We start from the raw sequence: 17,462 nt of genomic DNA, 5'->3' as shown, positions 1-17,462 counted from the left end.
ACTGAATAAAGTTGTATCCAGCCCAGATTTGTACATCTTAGCTGCTGAAATTTAGTTAGCAAGAATCTTTAATGATCCAACAATCCTTTAAAATTCGACAATAGCCATATGTGACCGACTCAATAAATGTTATTTTGTACTCCATCAACATTTTTCAGATGTTTTAGACTATTAGAATTCTGCACTTTGTCTCAAAATCTCAGTTTAGACTAAACGTTGTGTCAGCTAAAAATATATAGCCCCCTGCCAACTAGAAACATTTATTTATTATGTTCTTCGTATTATTTATGATACTTTTTCAAAATATGGGAAAATTAGATTCCTACTCCAGATATAGGGTTGCCAGTGATCTGTAATGGTGGGGGATTCGCTGAGGCGTGTTTCTGTCTTTTGGCTGCTATGAGTGGCAGTGGTAGATTTTTTTAAATGATCATCGATCTATTGTGTAACAGAACTTCCAGGGAAACCTGGAAGTGAATTCCATCCCCCAGTCTCCTACTGGTTACCATAAGGGGTCTGGCAACCCTATTTAGTAGCTGACTGTTTCAGATCTAAAACAAGGACAACAACATAAGGAAAGGGATATTAGAGGCAAATGTAAAGTGTTCCTGTTTCCAGCTTTGCATTCTGCTATATGACATCAAAAACATTTTGTCCTGATATTTTGCAAAGCAAGACTTCAGAATTTTATATCATATGCAATTTAGTGACACCTCTGCCTGAATCCTAATTCTTGAAGTAGGGAAAGTGTACAGTATTCTTCATTATTGAAATGTTACATCACTAGTGGTTTAAAAAAGCATCCTGTATTTCTCTTGTTGTGTGTAAGTGCTGCTAGGCTTTACAACTGAATAAATAGCTACATTTTCTGGTTCAAAATTTCCATTAAACTTAAACAAGAGACCTTAATAAGGTAAGAGTATGTTGTTTATTTGGAAAATGGCAGAAATTGCCTTAAAGCAATTCTGCTTTACTTTTGACTGGTATAACATATTTTTTTTTTGACACAATGATATATGATGAAATAATCAAAATTCAATTATGTTTAAGAAAAGCACAAGATTTTACCTGAAGGCATGTGTATTTTAAGCAATGGATATACTTGAGCAGCCTGATCATTTTTATGGCAGGTTTTTAAGATATCTTTTTACCTATGCAGCTGGATGTATTTAATATTAAAGTAGTTCAGTGGGGCTTACTATGTCTCACCTGTGAGATATGCATGTAGATAAGTATTTACCAGTTTTTGATTGTATGTTAAACTTCAAAGAATAAAAGCTCCCAACTGAAAGCTCACAAATGCCGCATTCATCTCCTGACAACATCATCTACACCATTCAGTGCTTCATAAGGCAGTGGTGGTGAACCTTTGGCACTCCAGATGTTATGGACTACAATTCCCATCAGCCCCTGCCAGCATGGCCAATTGGCCATGCTGGCAGGGGCTGATGGGAATTGTAATCCATAACATCTGGAGTGCCAAAGATTCACCACCACGGCCATAAGGTATTGCTCCACTCAGAGATGGGGGTGGGGGAAATCACTCCTAATATTTCATACTTCCAATAAATGTGAATTTAAGGGTAGAATTTCACATGGCTTTTTCTCCACAACATTTTCAAAAAAGTCTATTTCAGCCCAAAATGGTTTCATTTGAAAATGCTGAACTAGCAATCTTTTTTGCTAGAATGTATCACCCCTAAAAATGCCCCAAATCAACTCTATAGACATCTTAGGCCTGTGTGAATGTTCTACTGCTTTGATTATTGTGCGCTTGTATTTTTAACATTTTATTTTTTAAAAAATAAACAAAACGTGTTAAACCATTACAAAGTTTTCCTGTGGATTTCTTGTAAAATCAAGTCTTTATAAAAGTTGGCAACCAAGATTCCGCGCTTGCTCAACCTCTTGTTAAGCCAAGTCTACCCTTCACTAATTCCCCACTTTAAAGAGGGAAGACCCTAGCATTTTGGGTAACGGGGAGGGGGGCTAGATGGGCAGCGGCTGGGCACTGTCCCCCTCCCCAAAAGGTTTGCAGAGGCACCAGTGACAAAACAGACAAAACTCACCTTCCCCGCTGCAAGTGCCCTATGCAGCCAAACAGGCAGTGCCTGCTTTTTTAGTGGCATAAGTCTATGTCAGCTCTGCAGGGACGCCGTCAGGAATGCCCCCGATGGTGCCAGCATGGGCACCTGCATGGACTCCTGCAGTGGCAGCATCTGGGTTTAGGTGATATGTAGCCACATGGCTCTCTATTGCTGGAGTACATGCCCCATTTGCCTCAGGGAGTGGCATTTATGTTGGTAACACTGGTTTCATATCTCTCCCCTCCCCCATACAATGCATTGCACAGTAGGCTTCCTTTTTGGCATGTTTAGCTCAGAGGCCACACCAACTAAGTTTCTGGTGTCAAGAAACATCCTCCATTATTATTGGATGTTCTCCTACACACACATAAAACAAAATAGGATACAAGCACTACACTCCAGAAAAGGCAGATTTGCATGTGGATGTGGGTGTAGGTGTAAAAGAGCAAGAGAGCAAGACCTTCTGTGCACCCTCCCTCCAGTCTTGAATGCCTCCTGAGATCTGTTGAATGCCCCAGGGATGTCCATTAAGAGTCACTGTTTTAGACAGAGAATTGGTTCATTTTATTATCTCTTTCAGTATCATGGAAAATGCATATAATGTTTTACAGGACAAAGTCAAAATAATGTGATAAGTTTGTGATGTAATTGTGTTCTTTCTCCTCAGATGGAAAGGTTGAGGTGACAAAGGAAGGTGTAAAGCTGTGTACCATGGGGCCTGGCAAGGTATTTGGGGAACTGGCCATCCTTTACAACTGCACCCGGACAGCCACTGTCAAAAGTAAGATTACACTGGAATTCAGTCTTGAATTATTGTTGGCAAGTGTTGATGTTTGGTTTGTATACACTTTGATTACTTATTGGTTCTTTGAATTACACATAAGTTTTAAAGCAATAGACATTTATAGATTCATCCATTGTATAGTCTTTCATAGTGCTGCATGGAGTCTCTACAGAGTTATGCTTTCTGTGTTGTTTTTAGGCAACAGTTTTACAGCTATGCCATTTTGCTAGTCTGTTATTTGCCAGTTTCATGGCCTACCTTTTTTGTTCTTCATTCAAGAGCCTTCGAAGCTTCAGTAGTTGACTACTAAATTTTTTCCTCACAGAACAGGACAAATGGAAATTTGTGCTTTATCTACCATTATTAATACACTAGCAGGGCCCGGCCACACGTTGCTGTGGCTTATTGTGGTGAAATGGGAAAGGAACAGTAGCAGCAAATCAATTGCAGAGGCCAGCAGTACATGCTCATGCAAACATGCAGCCTGATACTGTGCGATGTCATTGATGTGTGTGTCCGCATTCCTTGGGGGGGGGGATGGAAAGGCACCCCTCTCACACATCTAGGCTGGCTGGTCATGATCCTTTACCTGGGAGTAAGTTTGGTTGGTGGCAATGGGTGGCGCTTCTGAGGAAACCCTCTGAGGGGCGTGATGCAGCCATTCAAAGTATGTTCTCAAGGTTGTTGTACTGAGCTTACTCCTGAGTAATGTGTGCCTGGTTTTCTTAACTGTAACCGCAGGTATTCAGGGGAATCTAGGGTGCCTGGTCCCTCCCTCCCGTCTCCCTTTGCATGTTGCTCCCCTCACTCTCTCTCCTCTACTTCTCTTCCCTTGCCTGCCACCCCTCCCCGTCCTTCCCTTCCTCCTTTTTTCCCTCCTGCTTAGGGTGGGTGGGTCGTATCAAGATGCTGGGCCCCCTGCCTCCCCTCCCTTGCATGCCACCCCTCACTGTCTCCCCTCTCTCACTTCTCTTCCCTTGCATGCCTCCCCCTCCGTCCCTTCCCTCTCCCTCCCTCTCTCCCCTTGCATGCCACCCCTCCCTCCCTCCCTCCCTCTCCCTCCCTTCCCTCTCCCTCATGTGTATGTGTGTGTGTGTGTTTCATTTCCACTCGAGTTACTGCCTATGTACTGTTTTCACTGCTCATATCTGGCCATCTGAGTGAACATTCTAAGCAGCACAAACATTCTAAGGGTGACAGTTACACACAGGCAGCTACAGGTCCTTCATCATGGAGTGCCAGGAAAAAGGCGTTTTACCTGGGCCAGGTGTGAAATTTCAGGTATGTGAACATCTAAAAACACTCTCACCTGGCTGACTATAGTGGCTGAGAATTTTCAGAGGAATTGGTCCAGCAGTTACTGAGTTATACTATCATCAACAAAAACACTGTTAGCTTTTTATATATATAGACTAGCAAGGCCTGGCCACGAGTTGCTGTGGCTTATTGTGGTGAAATGGGAAAGGAATTTTCAGAGGAATTGGTCCAGCAGTTACTGAGTTATACTATCATCAACAAAAACACTGTTAGCTTTTTATATATAGAGATGAGATAAAGGAGCTAGGGTGTAGAAGAGAGCATCACTGGAATAAAGGGATTGTTGCACACTTATAAGGTTGTTCACTTCCTTATGCTCTGTATTTCCGGGTACATAGGGCAAAAAAACTGAACAGAAACTACTAACATGTATACTAGCTGCTACTATGATTATTTCTCACATTATGTCCTTTCTTATCTTTTTTCCCCAAGATATCATTACATAATTGATTTTAACAACAGCATTCTTTCCTCATTAAACTAGGGCAGCGATGGGGTCAGGACTATTGTTATTCTGAAAGGAGACTTTTGAAAAGAGAAATGGGCAATATTTACGAATGGGTGTGTGCATGTATTTTGTCCTTTTTTCCATGGGTGTTTAAAGCTGCTGGCAATTATGTATCTTCTTTAGGCGGTTGCTTTGTGCATAATGTCATTTGGAATGCTAACAAGTGACTTCAGTGTAATTTCTCTTGCTCATTAATGCATAAATAAATGAACGGCAGGCATAATTGTAATTAGCTTTATATCCCTTCCAAGATGCTCTGATGGGGGAGATCACTTGTTAGAACTGAGAAGCATTTCGGCTAGATCTAGATAAACATTGAGCTCCTTGAGGTACAGAGAGCCATTTAAGGAAAATTATTGACAAATAAATGTAAATTATTAGTATTGTCTTATGAAACTGTGATTGGAACATCTGTTCATTCTTCTGTCTGTGAAATAACTCAGCTTACTTGTTGCAACTCTGGAAAGGCAGATGTTTGTAGGAATGGCGTATGAAGTATGAAGGAGTATGAAAACGTTGATCCTGTTATGCAGTCAGCTTTGAAAGTGACATCTTGCTTTACCTATCTGATCGATTGAATTAGTGGAATATGTTTCTGGGCCTTCTTCTAAAAGCATTCTCTTTCAGTGGTGTTGGGGTGGATCCTACCCTGGCTCAATCACTCAACTAACATTTGAAGCCTTCCTCCAGCCTAAGGAGGCTAATTCCAACTTAAATGGCACTTCTGTGGGAGGAGGAACTGCTTATGTTGAAGGCAGGCACCTTTGAGGACAGTTGGATTATGCTTGCCAATTCCTACTTGGGAAATATCTAGAGATTTCAGGGGTGGAGCCTTGTGAAGGTGGGGTTTAGGAAGAGGCGGGGAGAGATTTGCCAGTGGTCACAGCTTTTCCTCAGACCACTTCCCTCCACCTTCAGCCAACCTGCCTAGTCTTACACCCCACTCTCTCCTGCTGCTTTGCATGCAAGTAGGAAGGAGCAGCAGTGGCGTAGGAGGTTAAGAGCTCGTATATCTAATCTGGAGGAACTGGGTTTGATTCCCAGCTCTGCTGCCTGAGCTGTGGAGGCTTATCTGGGGAATTCAGATTAGCCTGTACACTCCCACACACACCAGCTGGGTGACTACTACTACTACTACTACTACTACTACTACTACTTCTTCTTCTTCTTCTTCTTCTTCTTCTTCTTCTTCTTCTTCTTCTTCTTCTTCTTCTTCTTCTTCTTCTTCTTCTTCTTCTTCTTCTTCTTCTTCTTCTTCTTCTTCCCCTTTGCCCTCCTCCCTGTTTCTGACTACTTCCTGCTTCTTGTCTTGCTGAATCATTTCTATTGCCCATGGCCTCCCTCTCCTGCATATCTTTAAATTTGAAAAAAATTAAATAATCATATCAATCAATTGATAAATTGATACTACCCATTTTTTAAAAAAATATAAAAATGATAAGACTAGTCGATCAGTCCAAACATTCGATATACCCTTGCAATTGATCAACACACCGGGCCATCTCCAGCTTTGTAGTTTTATATCAGTTATTCCAGACCACACCGGGAAAAGCCCGTCAGTCTTGACACTTGTGTTTAAAGCACACTGAGAGATGGACAATTGTGAACCTGGGGAGGTTAGCAAATGGCAGTTCACATTGTGTTTTGTAGTTTGCATGTTGTCACTGCTCTCCCCTCACTTCCCAACATAAAAAACACTCAGTGTTTGGGCAAAGTGTACAGATGCCATATTCAAGACTTTTCTTTAATACTTCACCTTTTTATGTTGATATATCAAATTATCAACAGATTGGTTGATATATCAATCTATTGATAAGATTAAAGATAAAAAATTAAAGATTATGTTAAAAATGAAAGCACTCGTGCACAATAGAGAACCTGTGAAACAACACCCCCCCCCCAGACTCCAGTAAAAAGCCAGCTGATGGGTAATGCCTGCCCCACTGCAAACTGGACAGTGGGTAATAATGCCAAACATGCCAATAAACAAAGATTCCCCAGCCAGTTCTCTTTGAAGTTGCGGAAGCCTCACTGTGCGTAATTCGCCACAGTGTTCTCTTATTTGGAAGGCACTGAGCAGGAAGGGGTGAGGAGTCCTCCTACCTAAAAGTTAGCTCTAGAAATTTATAGATTGCATCTCTGTGCAGGCACAAACCTGTCAATGTGACTGCACAGACAGACTCGTGAAGAACAACTGGCAAGTAACCTGGGTTTTTTTTGTATGACCAGTTTAGGTTGAAAATTGTAGAATTTGAGTAATCCAGTTGTTTTGTCCCAAAAGTATTCACTGTTATGCTTGATTTTTACAAAGGTCATGTACCTAAGAAAGTGTTTATTTAAACACTAGGGACTGCAGTTTCAGATCACATTTTCATACTTGTAAGTGCATGGATCCATACCAGAAAAATACAGCTGCTTAGTTAGTGTTACTACATGAATATGAATTCTGACTTTAGCTGCACAAAAAAAAGAATCATAAAGGTGAGCAAGTCAAACAGTGGCAGACAATGTTCACTTTTCTTCTCTGAACCACCAGCATGCTGAAACGTTAGTCCATTGTCTAAATAATATAGATAGTGCCCCATGCAGGGTTCAAACAGTTCCCTTTTATGCCAGTTTTTTACATCTGACATATGTATTTGTTCACATTTAATGATGGGTCACTGGTTCAACTTCAGCATAAGTAGTCTATGAATGAAATATTATTACTGAAAAGCCAACCCTGCCCTTTGAGAAATAAGATATTAGTCCTTTTCGTGTTCATAACAGATAAGGTATTCTCACTGAAAAACACACACACAGTATTATGGTTATGATTAATATGATTTATTAAATAACCTATTTATCTCTATCAGTAGCCCTTCCCTTCTCCCCCCCGCCCCACATTTAATACCAACTGGTAGAGTAGCTGCATTGAAAATTCAGATATTGTATCATGGTTAATTGGGTGAGATGAACTACTCATCCATCAGATCCTCTGAAGATGCCAGCCACAGATACAGGAGAAAATGCTACTACAACATGGCCATACACCCTGGAGACCACACAACACCCCATGAATTACTCATATTATTATTATTATTATTATTATTATTATTATTATTATTATTATTATTATTATTAATTTGCTTCTTTTCATTCTTCCAAGGCATTGCACCTGAATGCTCTTCATTTTAGTTTAAGCATCATTACTAAATCTTCCTTTAATCAAGAGGGCCAGACTTTCTGAAATTCGCACATTACGGAATAAACAGATTGCATCTAGAATCCACACCCTGTGTATAACCCTGTCTCATATGTAGGCAGTTCTCCTCCATTCCAAGAATTGCCAACCACCAGCTGATAAGCTGTAGATCACCTGATATTACAGTTGATCTCCATGTGATAGTGATGAGTTCTTCTGGAGAAAATGGCTGCCAATGTGATCCACTATTTGGAGAAACCAGTGTACTCTCCGGGATGCATATGGGTCTCGCCTACAGGCCAAAGGACAACCCCTCCAACCTGTTTCAGGTTGGGGAAATGGATGAGACAGGAAGGCAGAAGCCCCTTTGCTGTGGATGCTATAGCCATATTCTAAACTGGGCACAACAAACATGGAAATTGTTTAGACATTGCAAGTTGTGGTATACCAGGTCCATAGTCCCCCCTATGTTCCTAATCGGCCTCTCCGTTCTGCAGAGGCAAATTTGCTGGTGGTCCCTGGCCCCTCAATGATGCAACTGGCTTCTACCCAGGCCAGAGCTTTACTGCCCTGGCCCCTGCCTGGTGGAACACACTCTCTCCAGCCATCAGGGCCCTGCAGGACCTTGGACAGTTCCGCAGGGCCTGTAAAACAGAGCTGTTCTACTGGGCTTTGCGAGGGCTAGTTGCTGATTGCCTCGCCAGCTACCCTCCATATATAATCTCACTGGCTGTTTTGTGCTGTGTTGGTCCCCTCCCTGAGGGATAGGAAGTCTTCTCGGGTTGCCATCTGATGTTAAGTTTTTTGGGGTTGTTGTTGCTGAATTTAATTAATTAACTTGTTTTTTAACTATGTGATTTTAAGTTCATTGGTTTTATCTTTGCGGGTGGACGGTCTATTAAATCTGATTAATAAATAAAATAATAAAATAAATATAAAAATAATTAAAAAATAAAAAATAATAAAATAAATATTATATACTACATAATATATGAAGTTAATTAGCTATTTTTTCCTTCCATCCAGACATGATAACAAAAGAACTAGATAACTGAGAGTGGTGAAGATGTTGGACTAGGACTGGGAAAACCCAAGTTTGAATCTGCATTTGTGCCATGGAAGTTTGCTGAGTGACCTTGAGCCAGTCACACATTCTCAGCCCTGCCCTTGGGTGGGAAACCTCCAAGGAATACTAAAGTGACACAGGGGCAGGCAATGGCAAACCACCTCTGACCATCTCTTTCCTGGAAACCCTGCAGGGTTGCAATACTGTGACTTGATGGCAAAAAAAAAGTTGGTAAAAGTAGGTTGGTAACATTCCTGTTGGATCTCTGGTCATTCAGTCAGCTTTTTCTGAAGCTTCTTTTCCTAGACCTCATAGGTACATAGAGCTCATATGTACTTAAAGCAGAAGGTTGATATGGTCAGAGAGGATAGTGCATATTGACAGATACCTTCAGAATAAGGGATTTAGGGGAAATCATTTTCTCTTTGTGTTGCCTACTCCTTCATTGGTTTGCTGCTGTAGCTCCGTAAGAACTATTGGGCCCAATCAGTGTTGTCACTATTAAATGTTCCAATATTTAAGGCACATGTGCCCATAAAACTATTAAAAGAGAGACAAAGGGGTAAGTACCAATGGTAGCAATGGCAGAAATGGCACAAAATGAAATTGGAACCAGAAATTGCAGTGGCTGGAAGTTTGTGACCAGAATAGTTTTGTGACCAGAATAGTTCAGAAGTAGCAACTAACTACATGCATAGCCAGAGTATATACTACTACTACTACTACTACCACCACCACCACCACCACAACTACTACTATTAATAATAATTTAAAAGCTGGTTTCCTTTTACTTGTGACAGCTTACAAAATGACTTCCAACAATTCGCCCTGCTCTAACTTCTCAAGAAGAGATGACTAAATCAAGTTAAATAATATAATACCATTATGAAAATATTAAGTTGGATATAAGATGATGTGTGTAACAGAAACCAGAAACCAAGGCAGATGATTAACTTTTAATTTTTGCATGCACAAGTGTGATATTTTGCTAGAAATGCTTCCAAATGATTATACAAAAGACCATCCATTCAATAGCCCCAGCACAGCAAACAATTAAATTATGAATGTAAACATTAGCAGTGATTCTAATAAAGTAGCTTGATTGCATTGATATACTTATTTTTCCTCTGTTCTGGGGAAGTTGGAAGATTAAACTACCCTGCTAATTATAAATCTATTCTGTATAATAAGAAACTAAATAAAGTGAGATTGTAAAGGATTCAATGGTGTTGATGGTGAAGTAACCTTGAGTGCATTCCACAGCCCGGGCGATGGGCCAGCTTCTTCGGCGGAGACCTTATCTCTGCGCGGGAGATGAGGACACCGTTCCCATGGGAAGCAGGAAGGGGGGATGGGGTGAATGGTGTTATAACCTGTGCTTCTTGGCGGAAGTACACCCTGCCACCGCGCAGTACTTCTGAGCTTCTTAAGATGTCTTTAATAAACGGACTTCTCTTACACTCAAAAAAGCCTTTTATTTCTTCGCTTCTATGGAATTCTTACATTGTGGCAGGAAACCCTAATCCATCTATATTTTACTTAGTGCAGCGACCTCTAGTGTCTCGGCGATGGAGAGGTTGAATATTACTGGCGAGCTGCGCGGTAGCCCCCAAATAGGGTTCCGGACCTTTCCTCTTCTTCTGGATCTAGAGCAACTGCAGGGAGAACGGGCCTCGCTGCGGTTTCTTTCCGGCCCCTCAGATCAGCACGAAGTCTTCCTTTTAATTCAAGCTGAACGTAGGGACGGACGCATCACCATTGGGGACTTACATGAGTCGCTTGGGGCGCTTAAGGTCTATGGATCGAAGCCAGTGGATCGGATCTCTACCCGCTTTCGTGGATTACAAACCTCAGATGCAACCTGTCATGGAGGAGACGGGCCTGACCACCTTTTCATGTGCGTAACCCTAGGAATCCATTGAACGTTCCTGGACTCAGATTTTGGTGATGCTCCCAAGGAACCACCGTGGTAATAGCACTGGGGCCCGCCCAAAGGACACCGGACTCAAACCTGGAATTCGAGGGTCCGTATCAGCTTCCCAATCGGGACCCCTGACTCCTGGCCAGCGCACCGCACTCCGAGGTGCCCCTCGGGAGCTACCGTGGCTACGGGCGGCTACGGTGTCTCCGGCGTCTCGCGTCCGGACGACGTAAGAGTTATCCGGGCGAGCTCGTAATTCTAGCCGGGATCTACCTCTCCCATCGAAGGAGACTGGGATGAGGAAGTGGGGCGACTGGCGAGATGCCTAAGAAGCATGGACCCGCGAACGCCAGCTAGCGGGAGGAGGGAACGGCACAGTTTGCAGCAAGAGCGCCAAAACCCGTGCAGAGGGACTGGAACCGCACCGCAAAGAAGTTCAGGCTCGAAGTTGATCGCAAGCAAAGACGCTACTTCCAAAGACACAATATGCCCAGAATCTGTCAGTCCATGATAAAGTTCTGGAAACACTCCAGACTGGATTTCTATAACGGCGTAACGCGAAAAGCTGCTCTGTGTTCCCCCCCCCGCGCACGCAGCGTGAGTTCACTGAAGCCCTTTAAACGGGATCTTAACTGGCTAAATTGGAACGAAAAAGCTTCGCTTTGCATGGCGCATCAGGATGCTTTTGAACCCGCAAGGAGAGGGAGCTGGCTGGCGCTTCTGGAGAGGGAGCTAAGGGAGGCAGCAGACCAGGTATTCCAAGTTGGAGCCTATGTTGTTACTGATCACGCCGGTGCCAGGGGGGGCCAATGCATCTGGGTCCTGCCACCCAAACGCCAGCTGCACCGGGCCAGCTACCTGACTCCGCCCCCCCCCCTGCATTAACAGCTGCCTGCCCAACCTGCTCAACTTCCACGCAACCACCGCTTCCAGCAGGCTTAAGAGTCGTTTGAACGGGCTACTATCGGCCCCGACACCAGCCGCCCGCTTTTGATGGGACCGCTTCAAACTTCCCTACTTCATTTTGGGTAAACTCAATGCCCACTTGAAGACTCATTACGGCGATTTATACCGTCTGGAGCGCTAAAAAAATACGTGGACATTGGCTCAGTCCTGGATGGGCAGCAGCCGTTTCACTGGTTCGGTGACTCTTTTGACTTGCAGGATGAAGTAAGACTCTCGCATCGGTGCCCGGTGATTCCTCCGTTTCGCCTTAAGAGCGCCTAAGATCCAGGCCGAGAATGAAGCTATCCGGACCATCAAAACTATCCAGCAAGGCGTAACCGCCTGCTTGCAGAATTTGCACGCGAATTTCGCGGCGGCACACTTCCTCCGAGTGGCCTGGAACGCATGAAATGCTAATACTTCTCGATGCTGTGGATGGCAAGCTGCTGCGTGAAACGGTGTTTTTAATTGGTTCCCTCGCACTACATTGCAGATTGGATCCAGCTAGTCCCAAGTGGCGCCTCGCTTTGGAATACGCCAGGCCGCTGAGGTACGCCAGTCACGCCAAAACCCACTCCTGTGTCCACTAAGCCAAGCTCCAGCCGCCTTCTACCAAAACCACCTCTCGAACGCCGTCAGCCACTGGGATTGTGGTCTTTACTCGCGTGGAGGGCCAGGCCATCTAGCCGCCAACTGTCCTTCCAAGAAAACAAAACCTAACCGCCTCCCAGTTCACAGCGACTCCATCTGCTAAGCCACTATCGCAGATCGGGTCATTCCCGACGGGTTCAGCCCAGCAGTCATCGAAGGCGCACTCTTAGAGAGGAAGGGGAAGCAGCTGTTTGCCTTCATCAGCCCCCCCCCCCCCCCACGGGATAACCAGTCTCAATGATCGGCAGGAGTGAAGGTGCAGCGCTCTATTACTGTCCAAGCATTTGGCCAACCCTCGCTAAATGCACACTCGCATTATAGCCTCGGCCCTCAGGGATTCTGGCTGTTCTAATTGCTTAATGCCGCCCCAGGTAGCAGAGGAGCTAGGTCTGACCAATTCCCCTGGTTAAGCCTTCCATACCATTCACCCAAATGGATCGCAGCTCTGGGAACGGCGACCGCCCAGTACAAAACACACAGCCGGCCCTCCGCATCATTGGGAGAAAATTAATTTTATTTTACGCCAGTGGCCAAACATTCCATAGTTTTGGCATGCCTTTGGTTATTGCTACATGAACCAAAGTTCATTTTGAAAGAACGGATCTAGAATTCACTGACCCTCCTCATGGTGAACACATGAATTGGGGAAAACCCAACTTCTCCTGACACACCTCCCCTCTGGTTTTTCTTCAGCTGCATTGTTCTCAATTTCTATTGGTATCCCACCCAAGTGCATCATGATCTAGCCAGAGTTTTCAGAGCAAGAATGCTATCAGTTGCCACCCCACAGAGACACTGACTGCAAATTGTTATACAACCAGGGGCTTAACCACCAAAGCAGGTAGAATCTACCGCATTAGAGTCCCAATGAGGAGAAGGAGCCAGGCTCTCTTTGGACAAGCAACCTTGCTCAAAGGGTTCATAATGGGCGGCTACCAAAACACACACACACATTGCTCCGCTTTGTTTGTAAAGAAAGATGGGTCTTTACGGCTTTGTACAGATTATCGAGGTCCTTCACGCGTCTCCTGTCCAATAAATATCCTTTGCCTTGATCAAGGACCTTTTTTAGATGCACCTCGGATGATTTTCACTAAACTGGACTTGAGAGAAGCTACTACAGAGTCAGAATTGTTGAAGGCTATGAACACTTGATCATGCTTAACACAAAGTTTGGATAGTTTGAATACTTAATAATGCCATTCGGTTAAGTGGCCCCGGGTTTTGTATGGTCTTCATAACTAAGTAAGTTCTCCATGATTTGTTGTACAAGGAGTTGTGGTATACTTAGATGACGCTTAATTTACTCTCAAACCATAGAAGAGCATGAAACATTGGTTTCGAAGTATTGAAACGCTTGTTTAATAACTCTCTCTCTTTGCCAACTTCAAATGCTGTTTTCACCGACCTCCATTGACTATTTGGTTACCGGATTCTCCTCGAGGGCTTGAAAGGGACTCTAAGCAAATTGGACGTATCCTCCATTGGCCTGCCCCACCAACCAAGTATGAACTCCAATCTTTCTTGGTTTTGCTAATTTCTACCGTGGACTTTATAAATTCCCAATTGAACTAACTCTCCTCTCACAGACCTCTACGCACTAAGGGTAAGGATCCACTGTCCGCTAAGCCCGGCCCCTTTCCTGGTCTGAGGAGCAGCGTCAAACAGCCTTTCAACTCTTAAAGTCTCATGCTACCACCAACCTATCCTAAAGCATCCTGACCCAGAGATCTCCGCCAGGTTCAATGGATGCCTCTCGGACAAAGCACTTGGGGCATTCTACAGAAAAATAAAGATGGTAGGTTGGTTCCGTAGCTTAGTTTGTCTAACAGTTCTCTGGTGCTGAACTCAACTGGACTGTGGGAGATAAGGAGACTGGGCGGCCATCAAAGTAGCACTCTCTACTTGGCATTAATTGGCTGAGGGGGCTAAACACCTTTCTTCAAGTTTGGTCGGATCATGTACCTGGCAGCTCTTTTCCACCCCCCCTCAAGATGTCTCAAACAACTTCGTTGGGCCGATTTCTTCTGCTTTTACGGTCCACTTTTTCCCTGGGAAAACTAATAACTAGCTGACGCCAGCTTCAAGGCTTACCCGGGAGGGGGGGGTGGAGCTGCTCACGACATTCCACGCGACTGTAATTCTTTCCTCCCAGTTGGGTTAGCTGTCACTGATCTCAAACGATCACCCTCCCTCCACCCTCCATTCCTACTCGCCTCCTCCTCCTTTCCTGGAATCCTCCTCGAGGAGGCGTGCGGGCTACACGAGCTCCAGCGAAGAAAGTGACCTAATCGCGCTAGAGAATGGAGTTTGGCGGAGGGGGAAGTTGGTACTGCCTCCCCCCTCCTGCTAGCAGGTTCTTGAAGCTTGCCTCATGCCCTCGGGTTGGACATTTTGGCTTTGAAAATCCCTCTACTAGCCCGTACTTGTACGCAATGCGCAAAGCATTACTGAGGCATACATTAAGGGCTGCCTCATTTGTGCAGAAGCCAAACTATCCTTGAAAGCCCCATACATTGAAACCTCTCCCGTGGCCTCCGCCTGGGAAGTCATCTCCATGGATTTTATATTACAGATTTGTTCAAAGTCATGGCAACACGGTTTGTGGGTGGTGGTAGATTTATTTCAAACAAGCCCATTTTATTCCATGTGCTTCATCCCTCCTCATTCTGTTATAACGGCTGTTTATTCAACATGCTTACCGCCTCCATTCCTCACTTCCCTCACAGGTGGTCTCCTAATCACAATCCCAATCTGTCTCAAACCTGGAAAGCGCTTTTGGGTTGTTGGGTCGCCTGCCGTCACCGCCTACCACGCTCAAAGTGACGGCGTAGGACGGAGAGAGAACGTAACAGAACCCTAGAGCAGTATTTACGTTGTTACACTAACTACCACTCAAGACACTGGTGCGAAAGCTTATTCCGCTTATGAGTACTCTACAACAATGCGTCCATAGCAGCAAAGAAAACTCCTTTGAAGTTGTGTCTGGTCAGCCCTTCCCGCCGCTACACAACTGCCCGCTGGGCGCTTTGACCCCAGAGTTTCAACAATGGATTTCATCCCAGCCGAGGGATGGAAACGTCCAGACCGCTTCTTCTTACAACAAGCGGTAAGGACTCCCAAAAACTGTGTGCCGGATAAACACCGCCGGATTTTCCTCTCTGCGTAGGGCTCTTGGGGTGTATTTATTCACAAAAAATCCTTCAGAGACGCAGTAAGGGCCATTCCAAACTTGGCAAAAGATTTGTGGGACCTTTCAGATTACCAGTGATTAATGATGTCACTGCCCGCTTAGATTTGCCTAACTCTCTAGTGTAACATTCATCCTGTCTCCATTCCAGCTTGCTCAAGGAGGCTCCCGCCTGACAAGCTCGGCACGACTCGGGCCGAGAGGTCTCTAACTGACTATTATTGATGGTCACAAGCACTACTTAGATTGACGCTTATCCTGGACTCTCGCTTTAATCGCAAATCTGTAATATTTAGTCTCTTGGGTGGGATATTCCTCTGGGTATAATCAATGGGTTTATTCCCAAAATATTGAAGCCCCCACCCCTATTTCTGCTTTCCACTTCTTCCAAGATAAACCTGGGGAGGTCTTCTTTAAGGGAGGCAGAGTGTAAAGGATTCAATGGTGTTGATGGTGAAGTAACCTGAGTGTATCCCACAGCCCAAGGAGCACAGTTTCTTCTCGGCGGAGACCTTATCTCATGCTGGAGAGATGAGGACACCGGGCTCCCATGGAAGAGTGAAGGGGATGGGGTGAATGGTGTTGGTAACCCTGTGCTTCTGAAGTGGGAAGTGTCATTCCTGCCACCATGTACTTGAGCTTTCTAAGATGTCTTAATAACGGATTTTATGACTCAAAAGCCTTTTATTTAAGTCATGGAATTCCTTACAGAGATAGGGAAATTGTCTCTTGTTTCCAGGAAGACTCTCCAAATTGCTGCTGGGGGACTATCTATGGTTCAGGAAAATCAAACTAAGAGCAATCAGTTGATTCAAAATTATAATGACACAGAAATTGATTTGAATCAGAAGTTAAATAGTTGATGTACTTGGGGAGGTTCAAAGGGTCACACTGGCTATTTTCCAGGTGTACAGCTAATAGGAGATCCTGCATCTCTTAAAAGCAAACCTTTGAACTTAAAGGTAGGGAAATTCCAGAGAGACTGAAAGGTAGGTAGGGAAAGTGCAGGAGAGGTGCGATTCTGCTGTTTTATATGAAGCTGTCTTACACAGAGTCAGACCATTGGTCTGTCAAAATTATACTGTCTACTCTGACCAGCAGTACTTCTCCAGGGACTCAGGTCTTTAGTATCACCTATTACCTTGTAGCATGGAGATGCCATGGACTGAACCTGGAACTTACGGCGTGTAAAACAGGTGCTGACCTTCACCTCAAATGGGAAAGGCAGAAAGAGGGGGCACTGGAGAAGTTGAAGCTTGTTTTTGCTTTAGCCAAGCAGATGGACTGAGAGGAGCAAAGAGTTCCTGAAGGAAAACTCCAAGACTGTGCCCATGAGCAGGAAACCAAGGTTCTGAAGGGAAGACTCCTGGGCAAAGAACAGCTGCATGAAAAATATTGGAGTCCTTCAGCATCTCATGAGTACCTCAAAGCAGTCAAGCTGAAAAAGAATTTGTCCCTGGCAGGGAATGTGGCAATCATGAAGGTGTTTTTTTGGCTTCCTATTTTTGTCCTCCCTTTGTTGCCTTGGTTCCCCTTTTTCTCAGTACCTGTGCCTTTGAAGTCCTACTGTAGTCTAAATCAGAATTTTCTTGATTTAGTGACACTTACAACTTTCAGTGCTCAAAAGAAGAAAAGTGGAAGCTCTATCTAATTAGCTGTCTAATATGTGGAAAGAAACTTGGGTGTGGAGAATGGAGTTTTTGGAAGCCATATGGTGGTCTTATTCAGGTCTGTGAAAAATAAGAAGACTCTTCTCAGCCTTACAAGTCAGATGGAGGAATCTTGTCTCCTCATCTATACTATTAGTAG

General features: G+C 44.2%; 1 protein-coding gene across 3 annotated transcripts in view; it reads left to right on the top strand.

Annotated features, from left to right (window-relative positions):
- PRKG1 (protein kinase cGMP-dependent 1) overlaps positions 1-17,462 on the top strand; it is a 916,981-nt gene that overhangs the window by 383,894 nt on the left and 515,625 nt on the right. For all 3 annotated transcript variants that reach the window (XM_048505459.1, XM_048505458.1, XM_048505460.1), the window contains one exon: positions 2,755-2,868. In XM_048505459.1, coding sequence (XP_048361416.1) covers positions 2,755-2,868 — 114 coding nt within the window. The remainder of the gene's footprint in view (positions 1-2,754; positions 2,869-17,462) is intronic.

This window comes from Sphaerodactylus townsendi, linkage group LG08 (assembly GCF_021028975.2).
Source record: "Sphaerodactylus townsendi isolate TG3544 linkage group LG08, MPM_Stown_v2.3, whole genome shotgun sequence".
In the NCBI taxonomy this organism is placed as follows: domain Eukaryota; kingdom Metazoa; phylum Chordata; class Lepidosauria; order Squamata; family Sphaerodactylidae; genus Sphaerodactylus; species Sphaerodactylus townsendi.
Note: the sequence above shows the minus strand (reverse complement) of the source record. Positions and strands in the feature narration are given on the sequence as shown.